The sequence below is a fragment of the Lathyrus oleraceus genome, chromosome 7, assembly GCF_024323335.1.
Source record: "Lathyrus oleraceus cultivar Zhongwan6 chromosome 7, CAAS_Psat_ZW6_1.0, whole genome shotgun sequence".
In the NCBI taxonomy this organism is placed as follows: Eukaryota; Viridiplantae; Streptophyta; class Magnoliopsida; order Fabales; family Fabaceae; genus Lathyrus; species Lathyrus oleraceus.
This window is the reverse complement of record NC_066585.1, coordinates 144,799,427-144,822,095: the sequence shown is the minus strand read 5'-3', so window position 1 is coordinate 144,822,095 and position 22,669 is coordinate 144,799,427. Positions and strand designations below refer to the sequence as shown.

Sequence of the window (22,669 nt, the reverse complement as noted above, 5' to 3'; positions counted from 1 at the left end):
TCATGAAATAAACTTTTTTTATAAATATATTTCAACTTTTGTCAAAATAAATCCACAAATGGTCATGTTAAACATTTTCAGTCCAAATCAGAGCTAGACCCATGGCTCTGCCCCCATCTAAGATGGTATAATTGACAAGAAAAAAATTAAGGAAATTGAAGAAAAGAAAAAATTTATTGATCTATTTATCAAACAAAACCTTTTATCTATGGAAGGAAATTTATGTTATGATCTATTTACAAAGGTTTAGTTTCCACAAGTAGAGGATTTTAAGAGATTTTTTATTGAATTTTCTTTTGCTCGAGTCTATTGACCATTTTTCATATTGGATTGATCTAAGCCAAATATCAAAAGGGTACTTCGCATCAGGATTAGGATTTTTCTCACAAGAAATATTGTAGTTGTCTTTACTATGATCTATAACCCTATATCTCAAACAAAACATATTTGTCTTTTCAAAACGAAAATCAAATCACACCATACTCTCTTTGATATTACCAATGTTCATACAAGGCTTAAGAGAGTTAAATACATATAATATGGTCTTTTATTAAAACAACCTTCTTTTGGTACTAAAAAAATCCAACCTTTAAGATTTCCTCTATTTCCACAGCTAGTTTCATGTTCATCTATTTAGTATGAACTTTGAAAATGATTCGCTAGATTTGAACCCAAAAAGAAACATTGTTAAAAATCAAATCTTTTCTCATAACGTCATTTGACCAAGGTTGGACATCAATCCACATGTTGTGAAAGATCCAAGGGTTTTCTCTTAGGATATGTTTGTAGTATTCCCCTTTACTAGATTTAATCTTCATTTGATCATCTTAAATTTCCATAACTTTGAGATCCATAAGATTGCACTGGATATTGAAAAACCCCATTCAGAGGGAATCTTTATGGATTTGTTCAGGGAAATATTTTTCAATTTCTACGACATAAGAACCATTACCTCTATCATTGTTTACCTTTTATTTTTTTAAAGTTGTTATTTTATAAATATCAAAAACTTGTTTACATTAGTACATAAATACAAATAGATGTTACTGTCAGGGATTGAATCCTGGACCGACAAGTTATATCCAATTAACTCAACTAGCACATAAGAGTTGAGCTACCTTACTCTTTATTAATTTTATATTTAATTGAAATAGTTTAACAATTTTAAATATTCATTTACTTGAAAGATTTTTGTCTTACAAATATAAATAATATAAGTGATTTCTAAGTACAAGATGCATGCATCACATGAGCATATGCACTATTACAAATTCATATTACAAATGTAAAAAATTCAAAATAAATAAATAATTGAAATAAACAACTTATTGTAAAAAGAATCTTATTTCAAGTGGGACTCCTTTCCATGTTATCCATTTATATCAATCTTCTTTTTTTTCTAGGGTTATTTCAATCAATAAGATAATTTAGTTTTCTAAATTATGTGTGAGATATTTCTTGTACCAATTAGCTGTGTCCGTTGGTAGGCGTTTGAGATTATCATTAAAATCAATATGATAAAGACCCCAATTTCCAGAATAGCCTGCTTGAAATTCATATGTATCAAATGCTGCCCACAAAAAATAACCTTGGACATTTACGCCATCACTATAAAAAAAATTACAAATATTAAATATCAACTAAAAACAAGTAACATAAACACCCCATGTCATATTGAATACATTTCATAGAGATATTTTTTAGGTTTTGTGATTTTGAATATTTTTATATTAGAAATATTTAAAACCAACATTTATGAATATTTAAAGGACGAAACTCCTTTAAAATTAATAATACACTTTTGAGTGAAAATTTATTTACAAGAAATAATTAAAAATTTATGCTATTATAGATTCATTCAACTATATTTTATCACTATTGTAATTTATAAAATCACTTTATAAACTATGTTAACGCCTATCTATATACTAAAATATTTGAATAATTACGTAAAATCAATATATATTATACAACTCACAACTATTAACATTTCGGTTACTCTAACCCGTTAAAGTTTTATTATTTAATTTTCAAAATATTTGTGTATCAATTCATAGTAAATAAATAAAAAAAATTAAGTATTTTTTAGTTTTGTATTATTCACTTTAGTTGAGTAATATTATTAATAATGTTTAATATTTATGATAGAAAAACATATTTAATTGTAAAAAATAAATAGATTCAATTCTATGAATAATCAATTGTGTCAATTTATTTATTTATTATCCATAAAACTTTAAGGATAAAGTAAAATGACTCACTCAATTGCCGCTTTAGTAGCGTTTATATGTGCAGCAATATAAGCAATTCGGTGTTCATCCTTCAAAGGATTTGGAATTTTTGAAGAAGAAATACCTACATTAAAAGGATTTCACAAAAAAGTATAATGATTTATCTCTTTTGTAACCTAAATTATAACTATTATTTATAATGATGTAAATATAATTAAATGAACCACCAACCATTTTCAGTGACGTAGATTTTGGGATTTTTATACTTTTTCTTAATATAGACTAACATATTATATAATCCTTCGGGATAAACATTGCTCCCACTATATTGATCCTACAAATGATCAATATTAAAAAAAGTAAATAATATAATAATAATAATAATAATAATAATAATAAAATAATAATAATAATAATTCTGTTAAAATATCATTCTTCTTAATTTGTTTCATTATTTCTCACCTTATAACCAAGAGTTTTTCCTTCTGCATTAAAAACTACAATTATGAAAGAATAACCAAGAATTAGTCAAATATTAACCATTCTAACTTATTATAATCTTACATATACATATCTAATAATAATAATATTTTGACTGGTGTAGTCTATGAGGTCAACTTCATTGACCATTGATTTATATTAATGTTTTAAAAGCAATGTTGACCTTACCTTCTGAAACAGCTAAAGCATCATAATTGTCAAACATAATCTTGGTTCTATTTGGTTCATGTCTAGCAAAATGAGAAGTATAATAATTGATTCCAATAAAATTTGTGCTTCCTTTTAACAAGTGTTTTTCCTTTTTAGTGAATTTAGGCAACCTATTCCCCACTAGGTTTTTCATTATTTGTGGATAATCTCCATGGAAGACTGGATCTAAAATCCTGTATATTTTAAAAAAAAAACGTAGATAAATAATTTTGTGATATACTAATCACTAAAAAAGGATATAAAGTAAAATAAGAATAACATAAAGTTATCAATAAAGCAAAAACAAATTGTGATTTGTACGATAACTAAAAAGCACTAACCATCCCCAATAGAAATCCATTAGTCTTTGTGCAGCAACCACATCTTCTAGTTTAGAACTGTAGGGAGCATATCTTCCTGATGAAAGAGCAAGTCCAATTTCTCCCCTTTGTATTTCCTATATCAAATATTAGATGAAAAATAATATTTTACTTCTTATTCCAAATTATCCTTATTTTATTAACCTTCAATTAATTTTCAAATTATTAAAGTCGATACTTTTATTTCACTAAATTAAATGTAATAATAATTGTTAATATTACTTTCTTCAAGAGTCTGAATTCTCTTCGATCACAATATTTTTGAGTCTTAATAGTTAATATACATATATCTTATTTATGTTAAGGCTGATGATATATATGTAACATGAAAATTTCAAAATATGTTTACTTTGAATTTTGTTGTGTATAATTTTGACGCGGTAGCATGAGCAATGAGGAAGTTGTGAAGGAGAGTATATGCTTGTGTACATATTTTAGTATTTTTGCATGTCTGATCAGTAGATACTTTATCAAGGTTGAACATGAAATGAAATATAGCTGTGACTTCTGCCTCATTGATTGTAGTCCAATGTTTCACTCGATCTCCATATGTTTTGAATAAGAGTTCACTATAATCCTTATAATATTTTCTGAAATTTAAATTATGTACATAATCAGTGTAAGAAAGCATGTTAAAATTCCTTAACTTCAGTGTATATTAATTTTAAGGTTAAATCTATTTAGTGAAAATGAATATAAATAAAATATGATATAAAAGTAAATTTACACAATTGAGCGATTTAAGAAGCCTCCAAACTTTTGCTTAAGAGCTAATGGATAATCGAAGTGTATGATACCCACGAAAGGTTCAATATCTACATATGTAAATGGATCATGTAAAGTCAAATTAAAATAAAAATTCCTTATATTTTAAACAAATTGAAATGGATATTAAATACTTCAAGTCGTACCATTTTCGAGTAACTCATTGATCAAATTGTTGTAAAAGTTGATACCTTCTTGATTTATACCTCCTTTCAAGGTTCCGTCTATATATTTGTTTGTTAAAAATAAACAAAATAATAAATGTATCAATGTAGTTAAATATTGCAAGAAAGAAATAAAGTGCAAGATGATTTTTTTTTCAAAAATATAAAATAGAGTTTAATAAATATTTTCTAAAAGTTTAAAATTGTCATATGTTTAACTTCATCGTGATATTTTATAAAACAAAAATAATATAATGGTGTGTGATTCCACTAGTCATGTGAATATATATTATTTTAAATTAATAAAAGCAATTAGATATTTAAAATGGATCAATTGTATTTTTAGTCTTTTAATTTTTTGTTTTGTTTTAATTTGATTATTTAATTTTTTTTCCAAATTATTCCATTCAATTACAAACATTTGTATTTTTCTGATTTGTGTTATATTTTTCATATTATGAAAATTTGACAAATAACTCTAAAACACTATCTTTAATTCTTTCATAAATATATTATGTAGACTTTATATTCATATAATTTTTTTTCTAAGCTAGAAAACTACCAGCAAATATAAAGACAACATGTTAGATAGAAAAATATAACTTCCAATTGACAAGAAAGAAAAAACACTCAAATGCTAAAGTTCCAATTTCAAAATTCTATAAATAATGTGAAAAAAGTTTTGCATCATTAAACATTCTTTGTAACGAGTGACTTGTTAATTCAGAAATAAAAACAAGATAATAGTCATTGATACAATAAAATTGATTATAAATAGTAAACATTATATTAAGTTTATGTTTTAACATAAATAAGAAAATTACTGAGAATGAAGTTCGAGAATTTAGCAACAAAAACTAGAAACAAGAAAATGGTGCTAGGTGTTTGATGTTGTTGTCTAAATATTTTACGTGTATGAATTATTTTATTTTGGTTATAAAGTCTTTTAATAACAAGTAAGAAGAATGTTATTATGTTGATGCAAGTGTTGTTACAAACCATAACAAGAAGTTGAATAAGGATGTGAAGTTGATGAGGGAATTTCAATAGATCATTAAAACTCCTACATCTATAGTTGCAAAGGGGGAAAATGGTAAGAGTCATTTACCCGGCATTATTCTACTCCAAGAAATTGACATTCTATAAGAATTTATTCCAAGTTTTTTCAAATGTTGCACATCCTCCTACAAAATCATACAAATTGAAACAAATAAAACAATTTTTAAAATAAATAAAATCCAGGTGTATACTTTTCCTTATTACTCCTAAATTATCAAACTATTAGATTTAATATCAATGAGTAATATGTAAGGTAAAAAAACCCTTTCAGTAACAAGGTTTGTGTTGCTTCTGATCTATAATTTCTCCTAAATAGATTGTAATAATGTTAGTTTTATGGTTGAAGTCGAGTTAAAGGTTGAAGATGTATGAACCTTCATTCTCATTAAAATATTAACTATCTTAAAATGTGAAATAAAAAACTATATTATCTAAAATGTATGAAACAAAAATAACCGCAAAATTAATAGTTGGTGAACTAACCTTATATCGGTTGTAATGATCAATTTTTAATGGAAATTTATCAACATCTAAATATACATCTGCTTGTAAAGAAGAAGAAAAATGATTAGAATGAAGCACTAAAGTTTGGAGGTTATCTTCCAAAATAGATAGAATTCTTTTTTGAATTAACAACTAAAATTGAGATTATATAACAAAATATTCATAAAATTATTTGTTTATCACTACATGTATTAATATATATTTTTGAACCTTTGTTTTGTATAACTATATCATCCCATATACCAAGTCCTCTTCCTCCTTCATTACATCCTCCTTCAATCTAAATTTATCAAAATAAAATTAATAATGAATTAAATCATAATTATAATATATATCTTGTTTTTTAGATAAGAGATATTATATATTGATGTTTACGATATTTTAGTATGTACCTGTAGGGCAGAAGACCCGCTACCAAACAAAAAGCCTTGTGGAAATGATGCACGACTTGGAAAGTTTGAAGAATTTAAAAATTTTAATATTGAATCATATGGATTAGACGTTGTTGCTTCTACGATCTATATGTTAATTAATCAATATAAAATGAAATGAATTAATTATAACTTAATTAATATTATTGTGTACATGGATAAAATAAAATGAACTTAATCATAAGTACCTGTGATGCAGATAAGTGATGTGAAATTGCCTTATGCTTAGAAGGAAGATCTGCAATATTAAAATAATACATTAAATTATAGCATTGAAAAATATTTGTTAATTCAGATTAGAAAATAAAGACAATCAGAAGCTATATTACTTGCAATCATCAAGATTTTTTTAGTGAAATAGATCTGCATTGTTAACATAAATACTATTATTGTATAGTATTTTCTCTATCTTTAAATGATTATTTACAATTTTATGCATATATTAAAAAAAGTTAATTTGTGGTATATTTAATGTGTATGATTAGCATAATAATATTACTAATAAATTACCTTTTATGAATATATAATATTTATTTTTCATATTCTTAAAAAAATAGTAGTATTAATAAGATATATATTGGAAAAATGACCAACGAATTTATATATAAATTTGAAAAATATTTTATGTATTATGTACAATGTTTCAAATGATCAAAATATTAGAGATAGAAGACACATACATTAATTTGGTTTGATGAAGAAGAAAAAAGTTTTAATTTTATAAAATAAAATTATTGTAAACAAAATAAAAATAAATACATACACCCTTCTGCTTGACCAGAAATATTAAAGAACAAAACAAAGAACATGATTAAAAGAATAGTTTCAAAAATTCTCAAAGATGATATAGTCTCCATTTTATGCATAAAAGAATATGCTAAAATATGATATTAAAAATCACAATTTCTCTTTATTTATAATGATGAAAATACAACTCAGACTTTATACACTCATGACAACCTATAAGGAGATTTTCTATTATCAAAAATTCAAACTAGATTTTTGAAATATTATAACGAAAATCTATTATTGTTTATTGTTTAAACTCTTTTCGATCTGGATAAATAAAAACCCGCCTATATATAGACTTTCCAACAAAATACTACTGTTTGTTTGTTATTAGTGTATATCGTAACAAGTTGGATACCTGTGCGTTTGCACGGGTACTGATCTTGATCTGTTATGCGCGTTTGTTTTTAAAATATAATAAGAATATAAAAAATAAAAATAAAATTTCTTTACCAAAATAACTTATTATTTTTAAAAGAAACACATATTTTGATTTATATACGGATTATAAATATAATATTTTCATACATAAATTTTTTTGTATGAGCTCTATATTTTCCTATATGTAATATTATTTTTGTTTTAACATTATTGATACAAGTATTTGGATAAAACAAACTTATTTCCATTTAAAAAAAAATTAAGATTCACTCATTAATTTAAAAATAATATTTGTCCTTAATAACATATATTAGTGAAATGATTACATCAATAATATATGTATAAATAAATATTTGTAACATAAATAAACATATTTTGTTTGTGTTTGGATTCATAGTTTCATATAATTTCCATGATATAAAAATAAATTTTATTAAAATTATTTTTAGTTAAGAAAATTATTATTACTAATTGATAAATAAATTAGTGATACACATTGAATTGATTTTATTATAACTAATTGATAAATAATACTAAATCTTTTTAATTTTATATTTAATAAAATTAAAATTAAATAAAAAACTATCTTAATTTCAAATTAACTATCATTTGGATGTAAAAAGAATAAAAAGAAACAGATTAAATGCATATAGTCTACACGAATATAAGTAGAAAATAACATAAAGATACCAACATTTTGCTCTGCCGGGGTTTGGAGACCATGGGCAAAAGGGGTGTCGGCTGACCGAAGAAACAGGCGGAGACACACCGGAAAAGAGCAGAAAGAACGATCATAACGCAAGCGATTGTGGAACAGGTTTAAGAAGACGAAGAAGTAGAGAACGATGATGAAAATCCACAAGCAGACATCCCAAAGGAGGAGATTCAACAGAATCCAGGTGAAGTAGCATCACAAATGGAGACGGTGACTGAAAAGAAGGAGCTACTGGTGAACGAAGAAGGAGTTCAATCTAAGCCCTGGGTGGATGTCATCCAAGGTAATAGAAATCTGAATCGTGGAATGACGGTGGAGTTTGTTGCTCCAAAGATAATTAATGGAGAAATCAAAATCGTGATTGAGGAAGTAGATGTAGCTGAGGAATTGGAGTTATGGGAACATGCGCTTATTCTTTTCTCCTTGGGAGAACCATTATCGATGAATGTTGTGATGGAATTCATGGAGAAAATTGGAATTATGTTTCACTACTAGACCTCTACTACAACAAGGAGGGATACTTGATAACGCGTTTCAAGAATAATGAAGATAAGGAGAATGTAATGGCTCAAGGATCGTACTTCATGTATGGGAAACCTCTGTTCACTAGACATTGGACACCATATTTTGAAATGAAAGAAGATTTACTGCGTGTCCTACCGCTATGGGTAACAATGCCAAACCTACCACTGCATCTATGGGGGAGAAAGAAGTATATCGAAAATTATTAGTGCCATTGGCAAGTCAATCACTGTAGATGAATGTACAACCAAGAAATTGCGTATCTCATATGCCCGTGTTTTGGTTGAAGTTGATATCACATAGAAGCCAAGAGAGACAATGTGTATTATAGATCATAATGGAAAAATAATGGAGCATAATATTGAAAATGAATGGAAGATGAGCTACTTCCAAACCTGTTTGAAAATAGGACATGATTGTGCTTTAAAAAAGCAACCTATGAAGAAAGCACAAACAACTAAGGTATGGAAACCTGCAACTAATAAACCAAGTGTGGAGGAAGACATAGAGGATATGAACCCTAAGCCAAATGTGGAGGAGAATAACAATAATATGGAGGGAGAAAAGGAAACAACAATGAACATAACTGCAGACAATTGGATAGTGGTGACTTAGGGTAGAGTGGATAAAGGGAAGAAAACCTTCCATACTCCCAAGAGGTCATTTGTGATGTATCAAAATACCTTCACACTCCTAAGGATTGGATTCTGTTCTATGGGGGAGACCAACTATGCTTAATGATTGTGACTTGTAATGTGAGAGTCTTAAATAAAGAGGCGAGTGTAAGACCCCAATTTTTACCCTAAGATCCCTCATGCTATCTCATTATATGCATTGACTTTGACTTTGGGATCATACCTTGGCATCCTCCTTACCCTTCATTCATTGGGTTTGCATTGGGAGAGATCACCAAGCACTTTTGATTTCATCATACTTTATTTTTCATTATTTACTAACCAAAATTCCAAAAATATGTATATGTATAACTTTGATTCTGATAAAATCAAACATGAATTTTGAAATATGGGATTGATTCGAATCATGTATAAATTTTGATTCAAATTTAAATAAGGCAAAAATGTTCCCAAGAAAATGACCAAGATAAAGTGTAAAATTTGATCAGGATCAAATTGATGAGTTTAACTACTATCCAATTTTACCAGGATAAAAAATTCAGTGTAAAACTGAATGATTAAAATTAATCTTGTAAAATCTCAAATTTTTAAAATTTAAAAAGCTTTTTGAGATTTTACCTTTGAACCAACTTTGACAAAAAACACAAAATAATTTCATTCCACTAACATATGCTATTGATCAAAGAACATTTGGATCAAAATCAAATTTAACCAAAGTTTTATGCATGCTAAAAACGAATCAAATCAAACTCGATTCCAAGAAATGCAATCATGAAAGAGGCTCAACGATTCAAAATAAAACAAACATGAAAGCAATAACACAAGCAACAAATTAACCAGATAGTAAGGACATGCAACTAGATACTTTTAATTAGAGGTAAAGGTATAAGAGAAATATTATATAAGGTTTTTAAGAAATTATGGGAGATACGAAAAGCAACATTCCCTATACTGAAATTGAATGGGTCGGAATGCAGGTTAAACTAAACTTCTTACACATCGAATACAGAAAAAATATTTTTGGTGTGCATCGATACAAAAGACTTCTCATTATATTTTAAATATTTATTAGAAACCATAGTTATTAATATTTAATAAATTCTCGATTCACCCCATATATTTTTCAAGGATCCTATAAGAACTCTATTTTAACCTTGTCTGGAAGGATATTTTTGTGCATATTTGTCTGAAATCATTCCTCTAGAGCATGGTTTTCAAAAATGTCCAAGAACCACTATTGAAAGATAAAAGTCATTGCAAACATAATAGGCGACTAAAGGATCATGTCCACTTCTTTCTGTAGCATATCACTACGACTATTATGACTTTATGCAACATTAAAAAAATGTTTCTCGAAGGCAGGAAACTGTTGCCAAGAAAAAGGCAATGGTTAGGCAATAGTTTTGTTGCCTATTTATATAAATTACATTTAGTAAAATTTTATCAATTGATTTTTCTTTTATTTTTTTAAATATTTTCAATGTGCACTCATGAAATAAACTTTTTTTATAAATATATTTCAACTTTTGTCAAAATAAATCCACAAATGGTCATGTTAAACATTTTCAGTCCAAATCAGAGCTAGACCCATGGCTCTGCCCCCATCTAAGATGGTATAATTGACAAGAAAAAAATTAAGGAAATTGAAGAAAAGAAAAAATTTATTGATCTATTTATCAAACAAAACCTTTTATCTATGGAAGGAAATTTATGTTATGATCTATTTACAAAGGTTTAGTTTCCACAAGTAGAGGATTTTAAGAGATTTTTTATTGAATTTTCTTTTGCTCGAGTCTATTGACCATTTTTCATATTGGATTGATCTAAGCCAAATATCAAAAAGGGTACTTCGCATCAGGATTAGGATTTTTCTCACAAGAAATATTGTAGTTGTCTTTACTATGATCTATAACCCTATATCTCAAACAAAACATATTTGTCTTTTCAAAACGAAAATCAAATCACACCATACTCTCTTTGATATTACCAATGTTCATACAAGGCTTAAGAGAGTTAAATACATATAATATGGTCTTTTATTAAAACAACCTTCTTTTGGTACTAAAAAAATCCAACCTTTAAGATTTCCTCTATTTCCACAGCTAGTTTCATGTTCATCTATTTAGTATGAACTTTGAAAATGATTCGCTAGATTTGAACCCAAAAAGAAACATTGTTAAAAATCAAATCTTTTCTCATAACGTCATTTGACCAAGGTTGGACATCAATCCACATGTTGTGAAAGATCCAAGGGTTTTCTCTTAGGATATGTTTGTAGTATTCCCCTTTACTAGATTTAATCTTCATTTGATCATCTTAAATTTCCATAACTTTGAGATCCATAAGATTGCACTGGATATTGAAAAACCCCATTCAGAGGGAATCTTTATGGATTTGTTCAGGGAAATATTTTTCAATTTCTACGACATAAGAACCATTACCTCTATCATTGTTTACCTTTTATTTTTTTAAAGTTGTTATTTTATAAATATCAAAAACTTGTTTACATTAGTACATAAATACAAATAGATGTTACTGTCAGGGATTGAATCCTGGACCGACAAGTTATATCCAATTAACTCAACTAGCACATAAGAGTTGAGCTACCTTACTCTTTATTAATTTTATATTTAATTGAAATAGTTTAACAATTTTAAATATTCATTTACTTGAAAGATTTTTGTCTTACAAATATAAATAATATAAGTGATTTCTAAGTACAAGATGCATGCATCACATGAGCATATGCACTATTACAAATTCATATTACAAATGTAAAAAATTCAAAATAAATAAATAATTGAAATAAACAACTTATTGTAAAAAGAATCTTATTTCAAGTGGGACTCCTTTCCATGTTATCCATTTATATCAATCTTCTTTTTTTTCTAGGGTTATTTCAATCAATAAGATAATTTAGTTTTCTAAATTATGTGTGAGATATTTCTTGTACCAATTAGCTGTGTCCGTTGGTAGGCGTTTGAGATTATCATTAAAATCAATATGATAAAGACCCCAATTTCCAGAATAGCCTGCTTGAAATTCATATGTATCAAATGCTGCCCACAAAAAATAACCTTGGACATTTACGCCATCACTATAAAAAAAATTACAAATATTAAATATCAACTAAAAACAAGTAACATAAACACCCCATGTCATATTGAAGACATTTCATAGAGATATTTTTTAGGTTTTGTGATTTTGAATATTTTTATATTAGAAATATTTAAAACCAACATTTATGAATATTTAAAGGACGAAACTCCTTTAAAATTAATAATACACTTTTGAGTGAAAATTTATTTACAAGAAATAATTAAAAATTTATGCTAGTATAGATTCATTCAACTATATTTTATCACTATTGTAATTTATAAAATCACTTTATAAACTATGTTAACGTCTATCTATATACTAAAATATTTGAATAATTACGTAAAATCAATATATATTATACAACTCACAACTATTAACATTTCGGTTACTCTAACCCGTTAAAGTTTTATTATTTAATTTTCAAAATATTTGTGTATCAATTCATAGTAAATAAATAAAAAAAATTAAGTATTTTTTAGTTTTGTATTATTCACTTTAGTTGAGTAATATTATTAATAATGTTTAATATTTATGATAGAAAAACATATTTAATTGTAAAAAATAAATAGATTCAATTCTATGAATAATCAATTGTGTCAATTTATTTATTTATTATCCATAAAACTTTAAGGATAAAGTAAAATGACTCACTCAATTGCCGCTTTAGTAGCGTTTATATGTGCAGCAATATAAGCAATTCGGTGTTCATCCTTCAAAGGATTTGGAATTTTTGAAGAAGAAATACCTACATTAAAAGGATTTCACAAAAAAGTATAATGATTTATCTCTTTTGTAACCTAAATTATAACTATTATTTATAATGATGTAAATATAATTAAATGAACCACCAACCATTTTCAGTGACGTAGATTTTGGGATTTTTATACTTTTTCTTAATATAGACTAACATATTATATAATCCTTCGGGATAAACATTGCTCCCACTATATTGATCCTACAAATGATCAATATTAAAAAAAGTAAATAATAATAATAATAATAATAATAATAATAATAATAATAATAATAAAATAATTCTGTTAAAATATCATTCTTCTTAATTTGTTTCATTATTTCTCACCTTATAACCAAGAGTTTTTCCTTCTGCATTAAAAACTACAATTATGAAAGAATAACCAAGAATTAGTCAAATATTAACCATTCTAACTTATTATAATCTTACATATACATATCTAATAATAATAATATTTTGACTGGTGTAGTCTATGAGGTCAACTTCATTGACCATTGATTTATATTAATGTTTTAAAAGCAATGTTGACCTTACCTTCTGAAACAGCTAAAGCATCATAATTGTCAAACATAATCTTGGTTCTATTTGGTTCATGTCTAGCAAAATGAGAAGTATAATAATTGATTCCAATAAAATTTGTGCTTCCTTTTAACAAGTGTTTTTCCTTTTTAGTGAATTTAGGCAACCTATTCCCCACTAGCTTTTTCATTATTTGTGGATAATCTCCATGGAAGACTGGATCTAAAATCCTGTATATTTTTTATAAAAAAACGTAGATAAATAATTTTGTGATATACTAATCACTAAAAAAGGATATAAAGTAAAATAAGAATAACATAAAGTTATCAATAAAGCAAAAACAAATTGTGATTTGTACGATAACTAAAAAGCACTAACCATCCCCAATAGAAATCCATTAGTCTTTGTGCAGCAACCACATCTTCTAGTTTAGAACTGTAGGGAGCATATCTTCCTGATGAAAGAGCAAGTCCAATTTCTCCCCTTTGTATTTCCTATATCAAATATTAAATGAAAAATAATATTTTACTTCTTATTCCAAATTATCCTTATTTTATTAACCTTCAATTAATTTTCAAATTATTAAAGTCGATACTTTTATTTCACTAAATTAAATGTAATAATAATTGTTAATATTACTTTCTTCAAGAGTCTGAATTCTCTTCGATCACAATATTTTTGAGTCTTAATAGTTAATATACATATATCTTATTTATGTTAAGGCTGATGATATATATGTAACATGAAAATTTCAAAATATGTTTACTTTGAATTTTGTTGTGTATAATTTTGACGCGGTGGTAGCATGAGCAATGAGGAAGTTGTGAAGGAGAGTATATGCTTGTGTACATATTTTAGTATTTTTGCATGTCTGATCAGTAGATACTTTATCAAGGTTGAACATGAAATGAAATATAGCTGTGACTTCTGCCTCATTGATTGTAGTCCAATGTTTCACTCGATCTCCATATGTTTTGAATAAGAGTTCACTATAATCCTTATAATATTTTCTGAAATTTAAATTATGTACATAATCAGTGTAAGAAAGCATGTTAAAATTCCTTAACTTCAGTGTATATTAATTTTAAGGTTAAATCTATTTAGTGAAAATGAATATAAATAAAATATGATATAAAAGTAAATTTACACAATTGAGCGATTTAAGAAGCCTCCAAACTTTTGCTTAAGAGCTAATGGATAATCGAAGTGTATGATACCCACGAAAGGTTCAATATCTACATATGTAAATGGATCATGTAAAGTCAAATTAAAATAAAAATTCCTTATATTTTAAACAAATTGAAATGGATATTAAATACTTCAAGTCGTACCATTTTCGAGTAACTCATTGATCAAATTGTTGTAAAAGTTGATACCTTCTTGATTTATACCTCCTTTCAAGGTTCCGTCTATATATTTGTTTGTTAAAAATAAACAAAATAATAAATGTATCAATGTAGTTAAATATTGCAAGAAAGAAATAAAGTGCAAGATGATTTTTTTTCAAAAATATAAAATAGAGTTTAATAAATATTTTCTAAAAGTTTAAAATTGTCATATGTTTAACTTCATCGTGATATTTTATAAAACAAAAATAATATAATGGCGTGTGATTCCACTAGTCATGTGAATATATATTATTTTAAATTAATAAAAGCAATTAGATATTTAAAATGGATCAATTGTATTTTTAGTCTTTTAATTTTTGTTTTGTTTTAATTTGATTATTTAATTTTTTTTCCAAATTATTCCATTCAATTACAAACATTTGTATTTTTCTGATTTGTGTTATATTTTTCATATTATGAAAATTTGACAAATAACTCTAAAACACTATCTTTAATTCTTTCATAAATATATTATGTAGACTTTATATTCATATAATTTTTTTTCTAAGCTAGAAAACTACCAGCAAATATAAAGACAACATGTTAGATAGAAAAATATAACTTCCAATTGACAAGAAAGAAAAAACACTCAAATGCTAAAGTTCCAATTTCAAAATTCTATAAATAATGTGAAAAAAGTTTTGCATCATTAAACATTCTTTGTAACGAGTGACTTGTTAATTCAGAAATAAAAACAAGATAATAGTCATTGATACAATAAAATTGATTATAAATAGTAAACATTATATTAAGTTTATGTTTTAACATAAATAAGAAAATTACTGAGAATGAAGTTCGAGAATTTAGCAACAAAAACTAGAAACAAGAAAATGGTGCTAGGTGTTTGATGTTGTTGTCTAAATATTTTACGTGTATGAATTATTTTATTTTGGTTATAAAGTCTTTTAATAACAAGTAAGAAGAATGTTATTATGTTGATGCAAGTGTTGTTACAAACCATAACAAGAAGTTGAATAAGGATGTGAAGTTGATGAGGGAATTTCAATAGATCATTAAAACTCCTACATCTATAGTTGCAAAGGGGGAAAATGGTAAGAGTCATTTACCCGGCATTATTCTACTCCAAGAAATTGACATTCTATAAGAATTTATTCCAAGTTTTTTCAAATGTTGCACATCCTCCTACAAAATCATACAAATTGAAACAAATAAAACAATTTTTAAAATAAATAAAATCCAGGTGTATACTTTTCCTTATTACTCCTAAATTATCAAACTATTAGATTTAATATCAATGAGTAATATGTAAGGTAAAAAAACCCTTTCAGTAACAAGGTTTGTGTTGCTTCTGATCTATAATTTCTCCTAAATAGATTGTAATAATGTTAGTTTTATGGTTGAAGTCGAGTTAAAGGTTGAAGATGTATGAACCTTCATTCTCATTAAAATATTAACTATCTTAAAATGTGAAATAAAAAACTATATTATCTAAAATGTATGAAACAAAAATAACCGCAAAATTAATAGTTGGTGAACTAACCTTATATCGGTTGTAATGATCAATTTTTAATGGAAATTTATCAACATCTAAATATACATCTGCTTGTAAAGAAGAAGAAAAATGATTAGAATGAAGCACTAAAGTTTGGAGGTTATCTTCCAAAATAGATAGAATTCTTTTTTGAATTAACAACTAAAATTGAGATTATATAACAAAATATTCATAAAATTATTTGTTTATCACTACATGTATTAATATATATTTTTGAACCTTTGTTTTGTATAACTATATCATCCCATATACCAAGTCCTCTTCCTCCTTCATTACATCCTCCTTCAATCTAAATTTATCAAAATAAAATTAATAATGAATTAAATCATAATTATAATATATATCTTGTTTTTTAGATAAGAGATATTATATATGATGTTTACGATATTTTAGTATGTACCTGTAGGGCAGAAGACCCGCTACCAAACAAAAAGCCTTGTGGAAATGATGCACGACTTGGAAAGTTTGAAGAATTTAAAAATTTTAATATTGAATCATATGGATTAGACGTTGTTGCTTCTACGATCTATATGTTAATTAATCAATATAAAATGAAATGAATTAATTATAACTTAATTAATATTATTGTGTACATGGATAAAATAAAATGAACTTAATCATAAGTACCTGTGATGCAGATAAGTGATGTGAAATTGCCTTATGCTTAGAAGGAAGATCTGCAATATTAAAATAATACATTAAATTATAGCATTGAAAAATATTTGTTAATTCAGATTAGAAAATAAAGACAATCAGAAGCTATATTACTTGCAATCATCAAGATTTTTTTAGTGAAATAGATCTGCATTGTTAAAATAGATTCAATTCTATGAATAATCAATTGTGTCAATTTATTTATTTATTATCCATAAAACTTTAAGGATAAAGTAAAATGACTCACTCAATTGCCGCTTGAGTAGCGTTTATATGTGCAGCAATATAAGCAATTCGGTGTTCATCCTTCAAAGGATTTGGAATTTTTGAAGAAGAAATACCTACATTAAAAGGATTTCACAAAAAAGTATAATGATTTATCTCTTTTGTAACCTAAATTATAACTATTATTTATAATGATGTAAATATAATTAAATGAACCACCAACCATTTTCAGTGACGTAGATTTTGGGATTTTTATACTTTTTCTTAATATAGACTAACATATTATATAATCCTTCGGGATAAACATTGCTCCCACTATATTGATCCTACAAATGATCAATATTAAAAAAGTAAATAATAATAATAATAATAATAATAATAATATAATAATAATAATAATAATTCTGTTAAAATATCATTCTTCTTAATTTGTTTCATTATTTCTCACCTTATAACCAAGAGTTTTTCCTTCTGCATTAAAAACTACAATTATGAAAGAATAACCAAGAATTAGTCAAATATTAACCATTCTAACTTATTATAATCTTACATATACATATCTAATAATAATATTTTGACTGGTGTAGTCTATGAGGTCAACTTCATTGACCATTGATTTATATTAATGTTTTAAAAGCAATGTTGACCTTACCTTCTGAAACAGCTAAAGCATCATAATTGTCAAACATAATCTTGGTTCTATTTGGTTCATGTCTAGCAAAATGAGAAGTATAATAATTGATTCCAATAAAATTTGTGCTTCCTTTTAACAAGTGTTTTTCCTTTTTAGTGAATTTAGGCAACCTATTCCCCACTAGGTTTTTCATTATTTGTGGATAATCTCCATGGAAGACTGGATCTAAAATCCTGTATATTTTAAAAAAAAAACGTAGATAAATAATTTTGTGATATACTAATCACTAAAAAAGGATATAAAGTAAAATAAGAATAACATAAAGTTATCAATAAAGCAAAAACAAATTGTGATTTGTACGATAACTAAAAAGCACTAACCATCCCCAATAGAAATCCATTAGTCTTTGTGCAGCAACCACATCTTCTAGTTTAGAACTGTAGGGAGCATATCTTCCTGATGAAAGAGCAAGTCCAATTTCTCCCCTTTGTATTTCCTATATCAAATATTAAATGAAAAATAATATTTTACTTCTTATTCCAAATTATCCTTATTTTATTAACCTTCAATTAATTTTCAAATTATTAAAGTCGATACTTTTATTTCACTAAATTAAATGTAATAATAATTGTTAATATTACTTTCTTCAAGAGTCTGAATTCTCTTCGATCACAATATTTTTGAGTCTTAATAGTTAATATACATATATCTTATTTATGTTAAGGCTGATGATATATATGTAACATGAAAATTTCAAAATATGTTTACTTTGAATTTTGTTGTGTATAATTTTGACGCGGTAGCATGAGCAATGAGGAAGTTGTGAAGGAGAGTATATGCTTGTGTACATATTTTAGTATTTTTGCATGTCTGATCAGTAGATACTTTATCAAGGTTGAACATGAAATGAAATATAGCTGTGACTTCTGCCTCATTGATTGTAGTCCAATGTTTCACTCGATCTCCATATGTTTTGAATAAGAGTTCACTATAATCCTTATAATATTTTCTGAAATTTAAATTATGTACATAATCAGTGTAAGAAAGCATGTTAAAATTCCTTAACTTCAGTGTATATTAATTTTAAGGTTAAATCTATTTAGTGAAAATGAATATAAATAAAATATGATATAAAAGTAAATTTACACAATTGAGCGATTTAAGAAGCCTCCAAACTTTTGCTTAAGAGCTAATGGATAATCGAAGTGTATGATACCCACGAAAGGTTCAATATCTACATATGTAAATGGATCATGTAAAGTCAAATTAAAATAAAAATTCCTTATATTTTAAACAAATTGAAATGGATATTAAATACTTCAAGTCGTACCATTTTCGAGTAACTCATTGATCAAATTGTTGTAAAAGTTGATACCTTCTTGATTTATACCTCCTTTCAAGGTTCCGTCTATATATTTGTTTGTTAAAAATAAACAAAATAATAAATGTATCAATGTAGTTAAATATTGCAAGAAAGAAATAAAGTGCAAGATGATTTTTTTTTCAAAAATATAAAATAGAGTTTAATAAATATTTTCTAAAAGTTTAAAATTGTCATATGTTTAACTTCATCGTGATATTTTATAAAACAAAAATAATATAATGGCGTGTGATTCCACTAGTCATGTGAATATATATTATTTTAAATTAATAAAAGCAATTAGATATTTAAAATGGATCAATTGTATTTTTAGTCTTTTAATTTTTTGTTTTGTTTTAATTTGATTATTTAATTTTTTTTCCAAATTATTCCATTCAATTACAAACATTTGTATTTTTCTGATTTGTGTTATATTTTTCATATTATGAAAATTTGACAAATAACTCTAAAACACTATCTTTAATTCTTTCATAAATATATTATGTAGACTTTATATTCATATAATTTTTTTTCTAAGCTAGAAAACTACCAGCAAATATAAAGACAACATGTTAGATAGAAAAATATAACTTCCAATTGACAAGAAAGAAAAAACACTCAAATGCTAAAGTTCCAATTTCAAAATTCTATAAATAATGTGAAAAAAGTTTTGCATCATTAAACATTCTTTGTAACGAGTGACTTGTTAATTCAGAAATAAAAACAAGATAATAGTCATTGATACAATAAAATTGATTATAAATAGTAAACATTATATTAAGTTTATGTTTTAACATAAATAAGAAAATTACTGAGAATGAAGTTCGAGAATTTAGCAACAAAAACTAGAAACAAGAAAATGGTGCTAGGTGTTTGATGTTGTTGTCTAAATATTTTACGTGTATGAATTATTTTATTTTGGTTATAAAGTCTTTTAATAACAAGTAAGAAGAATGTTATTATGTTGATGCAAGTGTTGTTACAAACCATAACAAGAAGTTGAATAAGGATGTGAAGTTGATGAGGGAATTTCAATAGATCATTAAAACTCCTACATCTATAGTTGCAAAGGGGGAAAATGGTAAGAGTCATTTACCCGGCATTATTCTACTCCAAGAAATTGACATTCTATAAGAATTTATTCCAAGTTTTTTCAAATGTTGCACATCCTCCTACAAAATCATACAAATTGAAACAAATAAAACAATTTTTAAATAAATAAAATCCAGGTGTATACTTTTCCTTATTACTCCTAAATTATCAAACTATTAGATTTAATATCAATGAGTAATATGTAAGGTAAAAAACCCTTTCAGTAACAAGGTTTGTGTTGCTTCTGATCTATAATTTCTCCTAAATAGATTGTAATAATGTTAGTTTTATGGTTGAAGTCGAGTTAAAGGTTGAAGATGTATGAACCTTCATTCTCATTAAAATATTAACTATCTTAAAATGTGAAATAAAAAACTATATTATCTAAAATGTATGAAACAAAAATAACCGCAAAATTAATAGTTGGTGAACTAACCTTATATCGGTTGTAATGATCAATTTTTAATGGAAATTTATCAACATCTAAATATACATCTGCTTGTAAAGAAGAAGAAAAATGATTAGAATGAAGCACTAAAGTTTGGAGGTTATCTTCCAAAATAGATAGAATTCTTTTTTGAATTAACAACTAAAATTGAGATTATATAACAAAATATTCATAAAATTATTTGTTTATCACTACATGTATTAATATATATTTTTGAACCTTTGTTTTGTATAACTATATCATCCCATATACCAAGTCCTCTTCCTCCTTCATTACATCCTCCTTCAATCTAAATTTATCAAAATAAAATTAATAATGAATTAAATCATAATTATAATATATATCTTGTTTTTTAGATAAGAGATATTATATATTGATGTGTTACGATATTTTAGTATGTACCTGTAGGGCAGAAGACCCGCTACCAAACAAAAAGCCTTGTGGAAATGATGCACGACTTGGAAAGTTTGAAGAATTTAAAAATTTTAATATTGAATCATATGGATTAGACGTTGTTGCTTCTACGATCTATATGTTAATTAATCAATATAAAATGAAATGAATTAATTATAACTTAATTAATATTATTGTGTACATGGATAAAATAAAATGAACTTAATCATAAGTACCTGTGATGCAGATAAGTGATGTGAAATTGCCTTATGCTTAGAAGGAAGATCTGCAATATTAAAATAATACATTAAATTATAGCATTGAAAAATATTTGTTAATTCAGATTAGAAAATAAAGACAATCAGAAGCTATATTACTTGCAATCATCAAGATTTTTTTAGTGAAATAGATCTGCATTGTTAACATAAATACTATTATTGTATAGTATTTTCTCTATCTTTAAATGATTATTTACAATTTTATGCATATATTAAAAAAAGTTAATTTGTGGTATATTTAATGTGTATGATTAGCATAATAATATTACTAATAAATTACCTTTTATGAATATATAATATTTATTTTTCATATTCTTAAAAAAATAGTAGTATTAATAAGATATATATTGGAAAAATGACCAACGAATTTATATATAAATTTGAAAAATATTTTATGTATTATGTACAATGTTTCAAATGATCAAAATATTAGAGATAGAAGACACATACATTAATTTGGTTTGATGAAGAAGAAAAAAGTTTTAATTTTATAAAATAAAATTATTGTAAACAAAATAAAAATAAATACATACACCCTTCTGCTTGACCAGAAATATTAAAGAACAAAACAAAGAACATGATTAAAAGAATAGTTTCAAAAATTCTCAAAGATGATATAGTCTCCATTTTATGCATAAAAGAATATGCTAAAATATGATATTAAAAATCACAATTTCTCTTTATTTATAATGAAGAAAATACAACTCAGACTTTATACACTCATGACAACCTATAAGAAGATTTTCTATTATTAAAAATTCAAACTAGATTTTTGAAATATTATAACGAAAATCTATTATTGTTTATTGTTTAAACTCTTTTCGATCTGGATAAATAAAAACCCGTCTATATATAGACTTTCCAACAAAATACTACTGTTTGTTTGTTATTAGTGTATATCGTAACAAGTTGGATACCTGTGCGTTTGCACGGGTACTGATCTTGATCTGTTATGCGCGTTTGTTTTTAAATATAATAAGAATATAAAAATAAAAATAAAATTTCTTTACCAAAATAACTTATTATTTTTAAAAGAAACACATATT

General features: G+C 25.6%; 2 protein-coding genes across 2 annotated transcripts; both read right to left on the bottom strand.

The window, feature by feature from the left end:
- Positions 1 to 1,427: 1,427 nt before the first annotated feature.
- LOC127102493 (beta-glucosidase 13-like) lies at positions 1,428 to 7,090 on the bottom strand. The gene is made up of 15 exons (XM_051039860.1): positions 6,988 to 7,090; positions 6,413 to 6,462; positions 6,186 to 6,311; positions 6,004 to 6,073; positions 5,773 to 5,819; positions 5,339 to 5,414; positions 4,213 to 4,290; positions 4,029 to 4,116; positions 3,651 to 3,891; positions 3,263 to 3,378; positions 2,901 to 3,115; positions 2,694 to 2,728; positions 2,463 to 2,565; positions 2,262 to 2,355; positions 1,428 to 1,608 (listed from the first exon to the last, which is right to left on the bottom strand). Exons 1-15 carry the CDS (start codon positions 7,088 to 7,090, stop codon positions 1,428 to 1,430), a joined length of 1,623 nt encoding a protein of 540 aa, XP_050895817.1.
- A 5,092-nt stretch (positions 7,091 to 12,182) lies between these two features.
- Positions 12,183 to 21,762, bottom strand: LOC127102492 (uncharacterized). The gene is made up of 29 exons (XM_051039859.1): positions 21,723 to 21,762; positions 21,582 to 21,631; positions 21,355 to 21,480; positions 21,188 to 21,241; positions 20,941 to 21,093; positions 20,832 to 20,858; positions 20,509 to 20,584; positions 19,199 to 19,286; positions 18,938 to 19,061; positions 18,433 to 18,548; positions 18,071 to 18,285; positions 17,867 to 17,901; positions 17,642 to 17,744; positions 17,449 to 17,534; positions 17,308 to 17,341; positions 17,167 to 17,216; positions 16,940 to 17,065; positions 16,759 to 16,828; positions 16,528 to 16,586; positions 16,094 to 16,169; positions 14,970 to 15,047; positions 14,786 to 14,873; positions 14,405 to 14,648; positions 14,017 to 14,132; positions 13,654 to 13,868; positions 13,447 to 13,481; positions 13,218 to 13,320; positions 13,017 to 13,110; positions 12,183 to 12,363 (listed from the first exon to the last, which is right to left on the bottom strand). Exons 1-29 carry the CDS (start codon positions 21,760 to 21,762, stop codon positions 12,183 to 12,185), a joined length of 2,862 nt encoding a protein of 953 aa, XP_050895816.1.
- Between the last annotated feature and the right edge of the window lie 907 nt (positions 21,763 to 22,669).